The 14937-nt window shown below is 38.4% G+C and overlaps 1 protein-coding gene across 1 annotated transcript; it reads left to right on the top strand.

The window, feature by feature from the left end:
• The first annotated feature begins 737 nt into the window (after positions 1-737).
• Positions 738-12761, top strand: ndp (norrin cystine knot growth factor NDP). The gene is made up of 3 exons (XM_084122887.1): positions 738-866; positions 6191-6546; positions 11289-12761. Exons 2-3 carry the CDS (start codon positions 6355-6357, stop codon positions 11511-11513), a joined length of 417 nt encoding a protein of 138 aa, XP_083979013.1. The 5' UTR covers positions 738-866; positions 6191-6354; the 3' UTR covers positions 11514-12761.
• The last annotated feature ends 2176 nt before the right edge of the window (positions 12762-14937 follow it).

Raw genomic sequence — 14937 nt, 5'->3', positions numbered from 1 at the left:
TTGAGAAAAACAGAAATGTTTGCTGGATTCTCTCCATGTCAGAGATGTGAAATAGTAATTATGCGTTCATTGGGAACTCATAATTGCACATCTGTTTTTTATTTTATATTCCAAGAATGCAGTTATGTGCTTTGCATTTTAATGCCATTTCATCGCATTTTGTACGAATTTCAAGACTCATGCTAGCGTATAAAGATGTAAATTTAACACAGCAATCGTCAATCCCCCGTTGTAGCTGTTCTCGAGGTCGAGAATAGGTTTTTTTTCTTTTCCATTTTCCTACAACATATAACTGCATACATACTTCAAAATAGCTTCCAGCTGAATTGAGTTACACCTCCCAAGTCTCATGAAAGACAGCAAGAAACCCAGAAGACCAATTGTTTTTAAGTAAACTAACTCCGCTAACAGTTTTATAACCTGGACCTCGTAAAAGAGGGCCAGACTTTTGGTCATTCCTGTGATTTCGCTGGAATCCCCATTTGCTTGTTGGTGTGGCAGCTGGGGGCGAGTATGTGTGTCCCTAAGGTGATATACGACATCTGTGTCACGTTCCACATCTGACAACCATCCCAAGACGTACATCATCCATCCTTTTCCCTTTTCCATGTGATTCCTCAATAAAAGAGGGGGTGTGAATGTCGAAGCGGAGGGGAGGGGAGCTGAGAGGGAGGGGAAGGAATCAGAGCTCACACACAATCGGCATGCGTGAGAGAGAGTAAAAGAGAAACAGAGAGAGGGGAGAGAGCAAGTGGATGAGAGAGAGGGAGAGATCTAAAGGCAATTGTTGCTTAAGAAATTTCATTTCTGTCCTAGAGGAGCCAGCTGGGATTGGATATTGCAGGTTAAACAGCACCAGGCAGAAGGTAAGACCACCAGCGCTGTAAAGGTGACCGGGTCATCAGAGTTACTTTTTTACTGGCGGTGAGGTTATCGCTGTACATTAGTGTTTTACTGTTTGTCTTGTTTCAGCAGTGCATATATTACTAAGTATACTATATATAAATATTTATATAAATATTGATTGATTTTATATATATATATATATATATATATATATGTATGTGTGTGTGTGTTTGATTTCTTATTCTTAAATATAATGCATTGTTAGCCAGAATTGAGAAGCAAAATATGGTCATCGATCTACCTCACAATGCAAGAGTCCAGTTTTTACCTGAGTTCAGAGTGACGGTGCATATTAATTCGATTTGATCAGATACATAGTGATTTTTTTCAGAGTGACTCATAGCCAAAGTAAGACGGCTGTGATAAATATGATAAGGCTCACATAATGTGTGCTGTGGGAGAGTGGTTGCTAAGGGAAGTCATCAGCATTATATTGAGAATTCAGTCCCTGTCTGTGCAATACAAGCAGCAAAGCCAGAGGTCGTTAGCCGAGCGCACCAGATGAGAAATCATAGATATTCTGAGGATTGTTTATGGAGCTCGAGGAAGAGGTGAGCTAGAACACACTTCCCCCCCAGATGTTAGATGTAAAAGCTGGCAATGTCAACCAGTGTTATGTGTGCAACTCATTCATAATCAATATGTAATAGTCATTTGACGACTTAATCAAGTATTAAAGCCTGAGGTATTTTTAGAAGATGACGACAGCCGTCAATTTGCACATCACATTAAAGCGGGAAGGTTAACAGGACAGTATATCAGGGTCTCTAATTAATTTAACTGGAAACCCCACCACAGCTTTGCTATGCGCAGACCCTTTCATCTTTTAGCATTCCAATCAGACCGGCGCTTTTCTGAGAAGCCAAATGTAAAGCTAACATTAGTTTAGCGATGGCTCACATGGTGCCCCGGCTATTGGCATCAAACTACGTTCAAATCCATTGTGTTTGTCTTATCTTTATCACAGGGGATATATTAAGCGTGGGGTTTAGCTCTGGAGACGCGGGTTACTGGCGTCTGCGTGTAGTGGCAGTGCCCCTGGCATGCTTCTTGTGTTGCAGATGGGCATGGGAGGAGGGCTGCGGGGTGATCCCTGCAGGAATCTGCCCTTTGGTTTATTAAAAGCCGGTCAAACAATAGGGTGCTAAACAAGCAGAAAACAGTGACGTAACCCCTTCGCCGGAGGAGGGGGTTTGGGCATGTCAATGTGACTGAGAAGACAATTCTGCTTATTGGCAAATACTAGGCGGCCACACGCCTCACTCAACAACTGTGGACTCAGCTGCTGTCAGACCCTTCTGAAGTTTGATTATCCTTGTTAAAGTACTCTAGCTGTACAATGAAATCTGAGTGATTCACAGGGAACATGAAGTGATTTACCTCATTTTTCTTGTATAACCAACAAATATACTTAATTATAATTATACAACCGTTAAGTGGTGGGGATTTTTCAGTGATTCTTTCTACACTTTTCTACATCGTTACGTCATTAAGTGGTGACAAGTAACTGTATTTGAGTCACTGAGTCATTTATTGTACCGACTGAAAGTACCCGGATGACCTACTACTTCCGAGATTCTCAAGTTCGCATCTGACAGACACTTTACTAATTGTGAATGGCAGTGAAGCCAGGCAACTGACAGTGTAAATCACATGAAAAAGACAACATGGCGGATGTAGCACATTCGGATTTCATTCATACTGTATAGAATTGACTTGCAAGTTCTTCTTCAATTGTAGTACCTACTCTGACAGTTTGAGGACCCAGCATATTTCAGACCCAGCTAGTGACTTTACAAATGAGTCAGTGAATAACTTAATCAAACAATTTGATTAAAAACACTAATTCAGTCAGGAATGTGTCTACTTGCTCTGAGACAAAATTGTGTTGACTAGGAACTATTTTCGTTGACTGCGCAAAAATAGACGAACTAATATCCAATATTGTGTCTAAAATAAGTAATAACATTACTTATGTTTAAGTAACATTATAAAATAATAACATTTTGTTTATTGAACTATTGTACAAAAGCAATTTTATTATCGTTAAATCGTTAATAAATGTTCTTCAAATTCAATTATTTTCTCAGCATAGTTTTGTTTGAAGGCATTAGAAGACTTTGACATGGATTACCTCAAAAATTGAGCTCTAACTTCAGATAAGCCTGTTTCTACACAATAATGTTGAGGAAGCTATAACTAATAACGTGGATTCAATTGTCTCAATCCACATAATCCAAGCCCTTAAAATGACAGTCTGTGCTTTATCTTAAGCAGAAACAGCATCAAGGGTTAGAACAGGAGACTGAGATATCAAGAGCCTACCCATGATCCCCTGAGTTCTTTCAGTGTCTGCAAAGAACAACCACCAATGGAAGATGCCCTGAAATGAAAAGCTCATGGTGTTCCCATGGCATTTTATACTCTCTAAATCAAATAAACACTAACTATGCGACTGTGAGAAGCAACACTGAATAGTTTGCAACAGCTCCTACCATACGGCCCCTAACCTGTGGCTGCTTTTGAATGTCAGGAATTTCACAGTCCTAATGGTGCAGACGGCGAGGCCCCTCTCTAGCCTTGCCATGGCCTGAGAGGATCAGCAATGATCAAAAGATCCATACTCTATCCACAACCACCAGTGCCGTGCCTAGGGACAGTTCATTCCAGGGGTCTGCTCCCTAAGTGGCGTTTATAGCCGCTGACGGGACTCCCGGTTAGGACACAGTCCCTAGGCGAGCAGTCTGGGTCTGAGAGTTCAGTGCAATGGGGTTATGGCATGTCTCACCCGGTCCTGGCTCCTGCCTTCCTCTTAAATTTGTTTATTGTTTTTTTCTTCTTGTGGGATAATATTTGGCAGTTAGTGAAAATGAAAAATACCCTGTTTTGCATCTTGCAACTTGGAAGTATTAAGGGATAGTTCACCCAGAATAATTTACACCCTCATGTCATTCCAATTACTTTCCTCTGTAAAACTCAAAAGAAGATATTTTGAAGAAGGTTTCAACTGTTTTTATCCAAACAAAAAAGATCAGTGGGGTTCAAAACAACACTGACTTTTATTGTATATACAAAAACACACGTTTTTTTCATTTTTCATTCTTCAAAATCTTCTTCTGTGTTCCACAGAATAAAGAAAACCATATCAGTTTGGAATGACATGAGGGCGAGTAAATGCAAAAGCTGTATATATACCAATATGGTTCACTCTACTTATGCATGGAAGAAACTGCAATGCAAAATATGTTGAAAAAAAGTACCGTCTTCGAAATAAAGAGCCAATCACCAACAGTTCCGGTTGCCATAAAAACGATCAGTGTCCTGATACTCGTGCGTAGGACTGCACATGCATTACCTGGACCAATCTGAAATATATGCCAATTTAAAGTAATTTAAGCATAACAAAAAACATAACAACATAATTTTGTGATGATTGAAATGTTTTTTAAATGTTATTTTTTTAGATTTTGGTATTTCCCCATTTAAGTAGACAGAGGTTGGTCTTGCGTGCCTGAAATAGCTGCCTGGAACAGTTAATTGCAAATTATGGCCACTAAGTGAACTGACTTCCCTGAAAGGGACTTTCATTTTTAGAAGTTTTACAATGAACCATACTGTGGAGGGGAAAACAATTTGGGTTAGACACTTAAGTTTAGACACCTCCGGAAAAAAAATCTATGCTGAGCAAAACAAATTCTTGTCTCTGAAAAAAAAAAATCTAATTAAAGGAAACATTCGAGTACAGCTTGCATCAGATAGTTGCGAGGTCAGATTCCAGCATGTCAAAGCTCATTTTCCTAGTCTATAAACTCAAAAATTTCAGTTTACAAATTGAAAAAGGAGATACAAAGCCAGAGAGGGAAATAATTCTTCTGGTCTGAGGTGGACAGATGTGGTGGATGTTGTCTCGGAGGGGATTGTAAGTCCTTCTGCTGTTTGTAGACACATTGGGCTTTATAAATCTACAGGCCGAAGCAGGTGTGGACGCTGTGGTGGTCAACATTACCTTACACTGAAAACTATGGATCAATACACCCACAACTGCCCTTATAGCACTAGAAGCCTTCAACCGATGAAGCTGCCATGGATGGTTACGCCATGAGGTCACCGTCTCATTGTTTATGAACTAAATTGGATCTGTAGTTATCTTTTGAGCTGGAGTGTCTACACTGCATTGTTAAGGCCCATTACAGTCACTACAGATCAGTGCGGCAGACGCTCTCAACCAGGTCTGAATGTCAACAGTCGTGCCTGGGCATGATGATGATGATGAAGATGGCGGCTGGTATGCCCGATATTAAATAAATGACGAGCATCCGAGTTAAGAACAGACTGTGATGTGTGCTTGTGTAAACCCAGCAACACATGCTCCCCGGTGCAGTTAAACATTTCAGGGAGTATTTATTTAAACAGGCAAATTGATACCTAAAATCCTTACACGAGGAATGCTAAAGTTAAATGAGTCGCTCTGGTAAGAAAAACACAAGGAGAAAGTTTTAAATTAGCCTGATGTGTTTGCGATTTCGGAGCAATTGCGGGTTTCGAAATAAAATTTGAAAGAGGTTTAGACATAATGCAAGGTATTGTTTTAGTGAATGATAATTTCCTCTCTGTCTGATCCAGGTTTGTGGAGTCGGTTATCCTAAGGGCTCTGCTACTCTTTTTCTCCCTCATTACACCAAACCTTTTAGCAGTCGTGGCTCAGTGAATTTAACTGCCACACACGAAACATTGTCATGAGGACTGTAAAGCACTAAGCTCATGAAAAAATAAGTATATGTGTACCTAATTTGGCAATTGTTTTACTGTCATGAGAGAACTTGCACCGAGACTTATTTCTTTTTATGAAAAATTCATTTCTGGGGAAATTTGCTCCAGGCTGTTTATTAATATATTAGGTTTCTTCACTGTAATAAAAACACCAGTGTTTTTCAGTGTTGAGATTGTTAGAATAACAGTACAGCGGTCTGCCAGAACTCCTCATACATCACAGCCCACTTATTTCTGGCTAGAGACATGGCAGCAATCACCTTAACCAGCTGGCAGAGGCACAACAGACGTCTGTCTCGGGTCATCTGTCACTGACGGGTTCTCACGCAGGCAAACTCCCACTCTCCCTTACGTTGCACCTTACCTCACCTGCCCAGTCCTTCCACTAACAACTTAAACAGCTCCGCTAACTGGGCGTAACATGCGAAACATTACCTGAAATCGCGCTCTCAGGTGGGTGTTTTTTCTGCAGCTTGCATCCTGGACTAACCGTGGTTCCTTTCTTTACCCACAGATACATCCAGGCCACTCAAGGAGATGGCTGAGTTTAGAGACAACGCTCACTACATGTTTCGGTTCACTTATGTGGCATCAAAAACACAGTGGAGACCTCTTCGTTGCCTTCTGTAGGAGACGGTCAAGCTTTCTTTTGTTTTACCTGTGGAAGCTGTGGACAATATGAGGAACTCAGTCGCTATGGGCCAGCCTGGGATTCTACTTCTTCTGGTCACATGTCCTCTGCTGACTATCCTGCAGGGTGTCACCTGTAAGGCAGAGAGTGGACACTTAGGGGACAATGATCCTGACAGGTGTATGAGACATCATTTTGTTGAGACCATCACACATCCTATCTACAAATGCAATTCAAAGGTAAGAACTCAAAATTGTGATGCTGTCACTCTAGTGATTCTGATTGTATTTGTGCCATATAAATATGTTAAAAATCCATAAAAAAATGTTTGGTTCAAAAAATGTCATCATGTTTTCTAAGAACATATCTGCCTGTTTGATCCAAAATTTCAGCTAAACTAAGTTTGTATCCAGTAATATTTTTTTTTTTGTAAAATTTAAAACACTATTATTCATTTATACAACAAAACAGTAACAGTTGCCAGTTCATTTCGAATCTGAAAAATAACTTAAAGGGATAGTTCACCCAAAAATTAAAATTATCAAGTTATCAAACTCATATAGGTTTGGAACAACTTGAGGATGAGTAAGTGATTTTTGGGTGAACTATCCCTTTCAACAGTGAGTGAACAATGATTCACTGTTCAGTGAGGGAGTCAGTATTGAACTCAGAAACGGCTCTGAACAATCATTTGTTACATCTTATGAGGTGTTTGTTGTTGTGTTTAGTTTTAAAGTTAAGTTTTCTGTAATTTAAATAAACATTAAGTAAATATAATGAAAAAGTATTTAAGTACAAATTTAAGTAAATATAATGAAAAACTTACACTAAGAAAAACTTTAAAAATGAAAAACTGTTGGCAACTAACTATGCTAAAGTTAAAAAATTACTAAAACAAAATATTTTTTCAAAACCAAATATAGAAAACATAACCTAAAATTGTAATGAAAACTGAAAATATAAAAATAAAAGCCAATAAAAATCTTCACAAATATTATAATAGTATATAAATAATAAAACACTGGTAGGAAACACTAGCATGCACAAAATGATATTTGATGACACTGCAAATGGACACTCCCGTATCTCGCCAATGGCAACTTGATTTCAGATTATTTGTACACATGTTTTTTTGTCTCATATCAGTATGGAGGAGAAAAAAAGCCTTAGCATCCAAGTGAAAGGAACACAAAAATTGAGCTCCCTTGTTGCTTATTGAATTACAAAAAAATGGTCTGGGAGGTCAGGTCTTCTTGTAAGCCAATACACTCTCTACACCCACAACTTTTCTGCTAACAAGCTGCTTAAAAACAAATCAAGTCTCCTGATGCTTTAGAAGGTTTTACATTTAAACACTGACCCCAGGGATGTCCCTCATAATTAGAACCCAAGAAACCTTGTTTTCATTTATTGAATCAGATAGCATGGCTGGCTTTTCTAATGACCTCTACCTTTAACTACTTTGACACCTTGGCAAGGAACACTGCCTGCCTGTGCGGCCTAAAGCCTCGCCAGAAATAAGCACTCATGAGGTGCATAAAATGTCTGGAGGTGGCACAGTTCCAAGGCTCCACACAGTGTTATGCCTGAGTCATTTTTTGCTTATCGAAACAATAGAGTGCCTCAGATATGTCCCCTCAAAATAAGCCATCGATAATAAATGGGATGAGTTCCAGATGCTCTGATTCACCTGTTCCCCTCAGAAGGACAGCCTCTCATGATCTGTTATTTTGTGAAATGAGTTTCTCAGGCTCCCGCTCTTACAAACCCAGCTGGGCTGTGTCAACAAATATTCAACATCCAATAAACTGAAGATGAGCTAGTCAGCCACCTGTGCTGGAGCTAAAAATCTTCATTCTGCAAGAATTACACAAACTGTATTTTCTAATTACCAGACAAACAGCGTGATTATCCAAAAGCAGTGAGTAGAAAATGGAAAACGAACGTGGTTAGGTAAAGTTCCATTCAAGGATCCAAATAAAGCAGCTGAATCTCTCTAAAGTAATTAAAATCGACTCTGCGTACATGATTGCTTCCAGAAAGTAATTTGTGAATAGGGCTATAAAATACTGATATTCCAATTAATCATAATCTCTATATAGATTCCTAAAATCCCCAAAACTATCCTTTATTTTGCTTGTACCGTTTTCAGTGGCGCACTCCTTGTACTCCTTCTCATCAGTTTACAGTCTTTATCTCTGACTTTTATTCAGCAAAATTAGCTAATCTTTATTCAAGTAATTTTGTCCATTTGATGATAGAAAGTTATATTTTCAAAAGGCAAATTCCCTAAACACGAGAATAGGCTGAATTATGAGAAAAATAACCTCCCGAGTCCTGAGTCTTTTTTCATTTGTCAGTGACAGACAATGAATGAATCGTTCATGAAGCACCACCATCAGTCATACAGCAGGTCATAATTTATGTGAGTTTGCACTCTGAATTTCAATGATACAACAAACGTAGTGTACCTAAGTGCAGACTATTATGATTCATGAACAAATATCCCTTTTAGTGAATCATAACCATTCAGAGCAACCAGTGTAATCAGATTCCTGAAAAAATTACTCAAATGAGCCAGTTCTTTTTAGTGAATCAAAAAGCATTAAGTGCAACCAGTTTAGTACCACTCGCAAAAAAAAATTACAGCACAATTTTAAGAGTGATATTGCTTTTTTTTAATACAAGTTCAATAACCAAGTTAATATTTCCAAACAAATCCAGACAACACAGACAATAAGAGTGATACAAACTCAGTGTTGTTGGACTCGGCACTCTTGGAACTCTATAATTAATAACTCTATAACAGTTTTATAAGCTTCCCTGTGTAATTTACAGCATCAGCTGGGAGATCATTTCTCTGATACGCAAGCAAAACGGATTTTATAACTGAAATATGCCCAAATGAATCGGAATCAAACAATATTGAATCAAACTGAGAGCTTGTGAATTGGAAAATCAGCTCTACTGGTTAAAAGCAATAACTGTATATATAGCCACTAGCCAGACCATTTTGTATCAAACAACTAACCCAACAGTGAAATATTTTATTAGTTTCTGATTGACAGACCTCGGCATGTACACAGGCCCACTGTCTAAAAGCAGCACAATGGATTAAGCTCAACTCAGTCACCTTTAAAGAAGCCTATTACACATTGCATTAGTTATGAGGATGGCTGTTGCTTCCATGCAAATTTCAGTAGTGCTACACAATAGGGTCCACCTGCGCAGTCACTCTGAGATAAATATAGAGGGGAAGAAGAGCTTACATCTGCTGCCCAGCTTTTGTCACCTTGCCATGTTTCCTTGGATATTCATCTTCTGTGGCCACACACCTCCACTGCACCCCCCCACCCCCCACTGCACCCTGAAATCCCCCCCCCCCCCTCAAATCCCCCACATCTATCCTCCGATTGTTTTACGAACATGGCCATATGCCTACAGTTTCAGGTGACATTAAATAATGACATCAGCTAAAAGCAGCAAGTCAATGCCGCTTCATTCATGGATGTCGGACCATGAGTGATGCATATCGGGTGCTTTTTGGCCTCAGACAGGCTAGTGTTCCTTATAATGGGGGTGACACTCCGCTAACACTATGCAGCTGAAAGACAACATGACATAGGAGTCCATTTACGGAGTGTTCAGGAATGTGGCGGCCCGTGGTCTGGCCAGCACCTCATATTCCGAATCAGTAGACCATTGAACTGGGTCACGTTTGTGTCTATCATTGCAGATGAGCATCACTCATTAACCTTTAATTACAAGGGAACTCTTATGTAGGACAGAGCTTTTCAAAGGGAGATTTTTTTTTTGATGAGCGAATCTCTCTTTATCAGCCAGTGAACTCCAGCGATGTAGCCAGGTGGATCACTGACCCCCATAAATCGGTCCTGCGAAGTGCAAAGCCTTTCATCTGTCACACAACAATCCTCACAAAGCAGATGAGGCAAATTTGTGAGATTGAGGTATTTGGGGGAGTCAAGTAGCCCGAGCATCCAGGTCTGGGAGAGATCAACCACGCTCCCATCACCATGCAGGTGCAAGGTCAAAGTGAGCGAATACACAAGCTTTCTTTGTTCAACACTGCAAACTTTCTCAAAACTTTCTCAGGAAACTTATCTTAGTTCTGACACAGGGTTCAAATTAGGGATGGCACAGGACTCTTTCTTTATAATAACTACAAATACTTGTGCAGACAACGAAGGATGCCCACTGGTAAAACTGCTTAGTCAGAAAATCTTACACACATTCCAGTTTTTGGGGAAGGCCAATTTTGGACTAAAGAAATGGAGACTGAAAATAATTTCTTTCAAAAAATTGGGCTTTACAAAGTTTTTGTAGTACAAACATTTTTGTGTGGCATCATAAAATGTTACAATATATGCCTATATGAATATTTTACAAGTGATCGACATAGATAGATAGTTTTTTTTCTCTTTATGCACTTACATGATCAGAAGAACCTAAAATGCTTTATAACCTGAATATATTCACATCTGACACATCGATTGAATTCTGTAAATGTGGTTTGATGTGGCACAATCACCAAACAGTAAAGTACAGTCTGATTTAAATGATAATTTTCTCCTTTATCTGTTGCTGGTTTGAGTGGCAGACACACACACATTATTTTAGTGAGGTTCAAAGAGAATCGCATATGGTAAAGATAAACAGTTTTGCATAATGAAAACGTGCGCCTTGAATTCATTCATTCATGTTCGACAACCACTAAACGATCGATTACTAAACTTTGGCCATGAAAACACTCGTGTATGATAAATTTATTTTTAGAAAAATCTTTTAGAAAACTAAATTGGGGCAATAGTCTTAGAACACAAATATTTTCCCATAGGCTACTGTTTTTTTCCCCCAATACTTATCTAGATAGATAGATGAATTTTAATTAATGTGTGACGAGAAAGATAGTAACACCCGTTTACTCAAACATGGAACTAAATTAACCTTTTATGCTCTACAGATGGTTCTCCTGGCTCGATGTGAGGGTCACTGCAGCCACACGTCCCGCTCAGACCCGCTGATCTCTTTCAGCTCTGTCCTGAAACAGCCTTTCAAAAGCACGTGTTTCTGCTGCCGTCCACACACCTCCAAACTGAAGGCGGTACGTCTGCGATGCTCGGGCGGGACACGGATAACCGCTACTTACCGTTACATCCTTGCGTGCAGCTGCGAGGAGTGCAGCTGAATAAATGTGTCATGGAGAAAGACCCTCTGGCTGAAACACATTTAAAAAAAAAAAAAAAAAAAAGTTGAAGGTACACTTTATTGCTGATGATTCAGAGCAACCATTTTACGATTCATTAGCACTGCCAACAACCCATCAAGACTTCAAGAAGAATCACATGTAAAGTGTCGCATGCACTCGGATTTCCAGATGTCGGCCCGGCCGTCGCACCTGCGCATGCGCTCAGCCAATCAATTTACTTTTATTGCATTCCATTGTTTTGAATAGCGGATGCCGACAACAACATTGTAAATCTTGAAGGAAATTTGGTGAAGCTGAGGGGGAGTCACTTTGGAGAACTATGTTTTACAAACTATCTGAGAGATTTGATACACAGACCAGGACAGAAGGCTGGATGTTTGCATAGACAATGCAAGTGGTGAACTATATAGCCTAAGTTTGATTTATAACTAGGATAGAATTTAAATGGATAGTTCATTATTTACTCCTGTCGTTCCAAACCTGAATGACTTTATTTCTTCTGCAGACCACAAAAGAAGATTGTTTTAACTGTTCTAAGTCAGTGGAGTCCAAAACAACACTTAAACCCATTTACTTGTATAGACAAAAACAAAACCTGAGATATCTTCTTTGTGTTCGACAGAAGAAATACAGGTTTGGAACAACAAAAGGGTTAGTAAATGATGACAGATTGTTCACTTTGTGGTGAACTATCCCTTTAAGGTCTCTGGAATTGCACACATGTTCCAGGCATACATCTTTGCTTCATTATACCGGCTTAATATTTGAACAATGAAAAATACTCTTGTACAAATCATAGTGCCAATTATAGACTTTGTAAACCTCCTTCAGGTTTTTACTGTGGGGTTCACGGCGATCTACTATGCCAGACTGTATGTGGAAAATGTCAGTGTTAAGTATGTTTATTTCATCATCAAAGTCTCGCAATGGCTCATGACACATAATAGCAGCAAGTTGTCAAGCTAATCACGTACAGTTATAATAACTATGATGTTTGAATTGTGGAATTGTACAGTAAATGACAAATGCCATATATAAAAAAACGAAAGAAAATGTATTGTTCCTCAAATTTCTCTAATCTGTGGAAATAAATTCACCCTCTACAAACTGCTGAAACTGCACCGCTGGGAAATTATGACAATTTGCTTGCTGGACAGGTTTGTACTCCACTACAAATATGACAGCTTTTTGGGCTCTGCACATGAATCTAATAAACAGTGCCCTTTTGTTTTTAAAGTCTGACTGGCTGCCTTGTGCTAGCTGTCTTGTTACACATACTTTGGCTCCTCCATACAATGTGACTTTCAGTGGGGCTATAATTAACTTAATGGCTAATTTGACAGCATGACAGACAGTCCACATAATAGCTGTCAGTTGAGTTCTCTGTAATTTTTATGGCTGCCCTAAGACATCTCCCTAAACGATCGGCTGCACAGTCGAGGCACCCAGCAAAATGACACATCATCTTGTTCTCTGACCTTCCATTAATTCTAACAGAACGTTCCAGGTGTTGTACACGTGCGTGTCTTTATCCCCTCTAAAACAAGTGATAATTCAAGCAAAACCGACAGGTGATTCAAACAGAACGGGGTTAAATATTTCACCTGATTACTGTTAATTGAAGCCAGTCCCAATTTTGGCCCAAGAGTGTGACTTTTCCTTCTTGTGTGGTGTCTTGTGTGGGGGAAAAAAACATATTTAACCGTCTAAAACACAAAAAGGTAAGTTCGTTCCAGCCAAGAAGGTTGTAAAGGAGCAAGTTACAAAAATTCCATGAATAAAAGACAAAGAGCTATTCTGATCATTTAATCCCCACATGTCTGCAATATCTTTTTGATCTCTCATAAGATACCAATGTGAGGCAGCATAGTATTCTGTCCTATAACTTTATTAGACTGAAGCCAATATCAGCTGCAATTTTTCAACACTGAAATTGAAATGGTTATTTGCTACTATTTGTTTTTTCTACTCACTCTTCTTTGAAACGATCCTCCTTCACTGGACTTCACTGGCTTGCACAGCTACTTTGCAATAAAATCTGTTGTCAGTAAAAACAGACAAATAATTATTTAAACAGAAGCAGAAACAACTGTATATCAATCAAATGGTTGTAAAAGGATGTGAACCTCATTCAGCCATAAAACATGGCATTGTATTTGAACATGTTGTTGGAGTGTGTCTCCAACAAAATGTTATTTATTTATTTTATTTAACCTATTATATGACTAGGAGTATCAGGAGGTATATGCTTAAGTAATTCCAAATTATATCATCAACATCTTCATTTAGCTGATGTTGCTTTTCTGTGTTGCACACTATAAACTAATGTAGCAACTATGCCCTCTTGTGGCTGACATTGACTGTTTATCCTTTTTCACATTCCCTTAAAAGAAATATTTCAACCAAAATAAAAACTCACCTTAAGTCGTTTCCTTAGTCCAGGTACACAAAAAGAGATACTTGTTCATGAATGTTCATGTAGATCTTTTCTCTGCAATAAAAGCATATATGAGTGTCAAGGTGCAAAAATGACAAAAGGTACCATAAAATTGGTCCAAATATCCCAAGTCTTAAAGGGATAGGTTAACAAATAAGAGGTGGCAGAATTATGAGTTGCCTGGAATGCAGAAAATTGCTTTTAAATCTATGAGTAAAATAAGATCATACAACATAAATCAGACATTCATAATTAAAACACAAATTATTGTGTTATTTAAAATGTAGGTTGCTAAACAATTGGCTGACCAATTCATCAAGCACATAAAACCTTGTGGGTTTTTTTACTCAAGAATTTCTTGAGTAATTGTAAGCTTGAGTAATGGTAATGGTAACTATTCTGGTAACCAGTAATCAAAATCTACCAGACCTTATTTTGCTCTAATCAAAATCTGCCACACTTAAACCCCATTAAACTGACCAAAAATGTTTGTGTAGGATGTACAATTTTCACTCAGAGATGGATAGTAAATTCAACAAATAATTACACAGAAACAATGCACTGAATGTGAAAACTTAAAAACTTTGTTTGTGAAAATTTAAAATAAACTTTAAAAAACAAAAAACAAATTGGAATTCCAGAGGGAACCCATGACATGAACACTTTCTTCAAGCTTTTAGGACTACAAACAGAAATTTATATTATTTTATAAATATAATATTTACTTTCTCTTGTTTTATTTTATTAATTCTTTCTTTGTATTTTTTAATGTGTTTTATTTAATTACTTAAATTACTCTGTGTTTTTTAAGGTGCTTTATAATTAAAGGTATAGTGGAGGATCTTTCCGAATTTTAGATAAGACCCGCCCTCTCCACTTTTTGAATAAGTTTGATTGATTCACCAGAATGATTGACAATTAGGAGGACCGATAGTATAGGTGATCCACCCGGAAGTAAAAAATCCT

This window comes from Abramis brama (assembly GCF_963993115.1).
Source record: "Abramis brama genome assembly, chromosome: 8".
Taxonomy (NCBI): Eukaryota; Metazoa; Chordata; class Actinopteri; order Cypriniformes; family Leuciscidae; genus Abramis; species Abramis brama.
This window is presented reverse-complemented; position numbering and strand designations above follow the sequence as displayed.

What these genes read in the sequence shown, in the direction of transcription:
- ndp (XM_084122887.1), top strand. Translation starts at nt 6,355, where the DNA reads ATGAGGAACTCAGTCGCTATGGGCCAGCCTGGGATTCTACTTCTTCTG. An exon ending in TCTACAAATGCAATTCAAAG is followed by an intron (nt 6,547 to 11,288) that starts GTAAGAACTCAA and finishes TATGCTCTACAG; the next exon opens with ATGGTTCTCCTGGCTCGATG.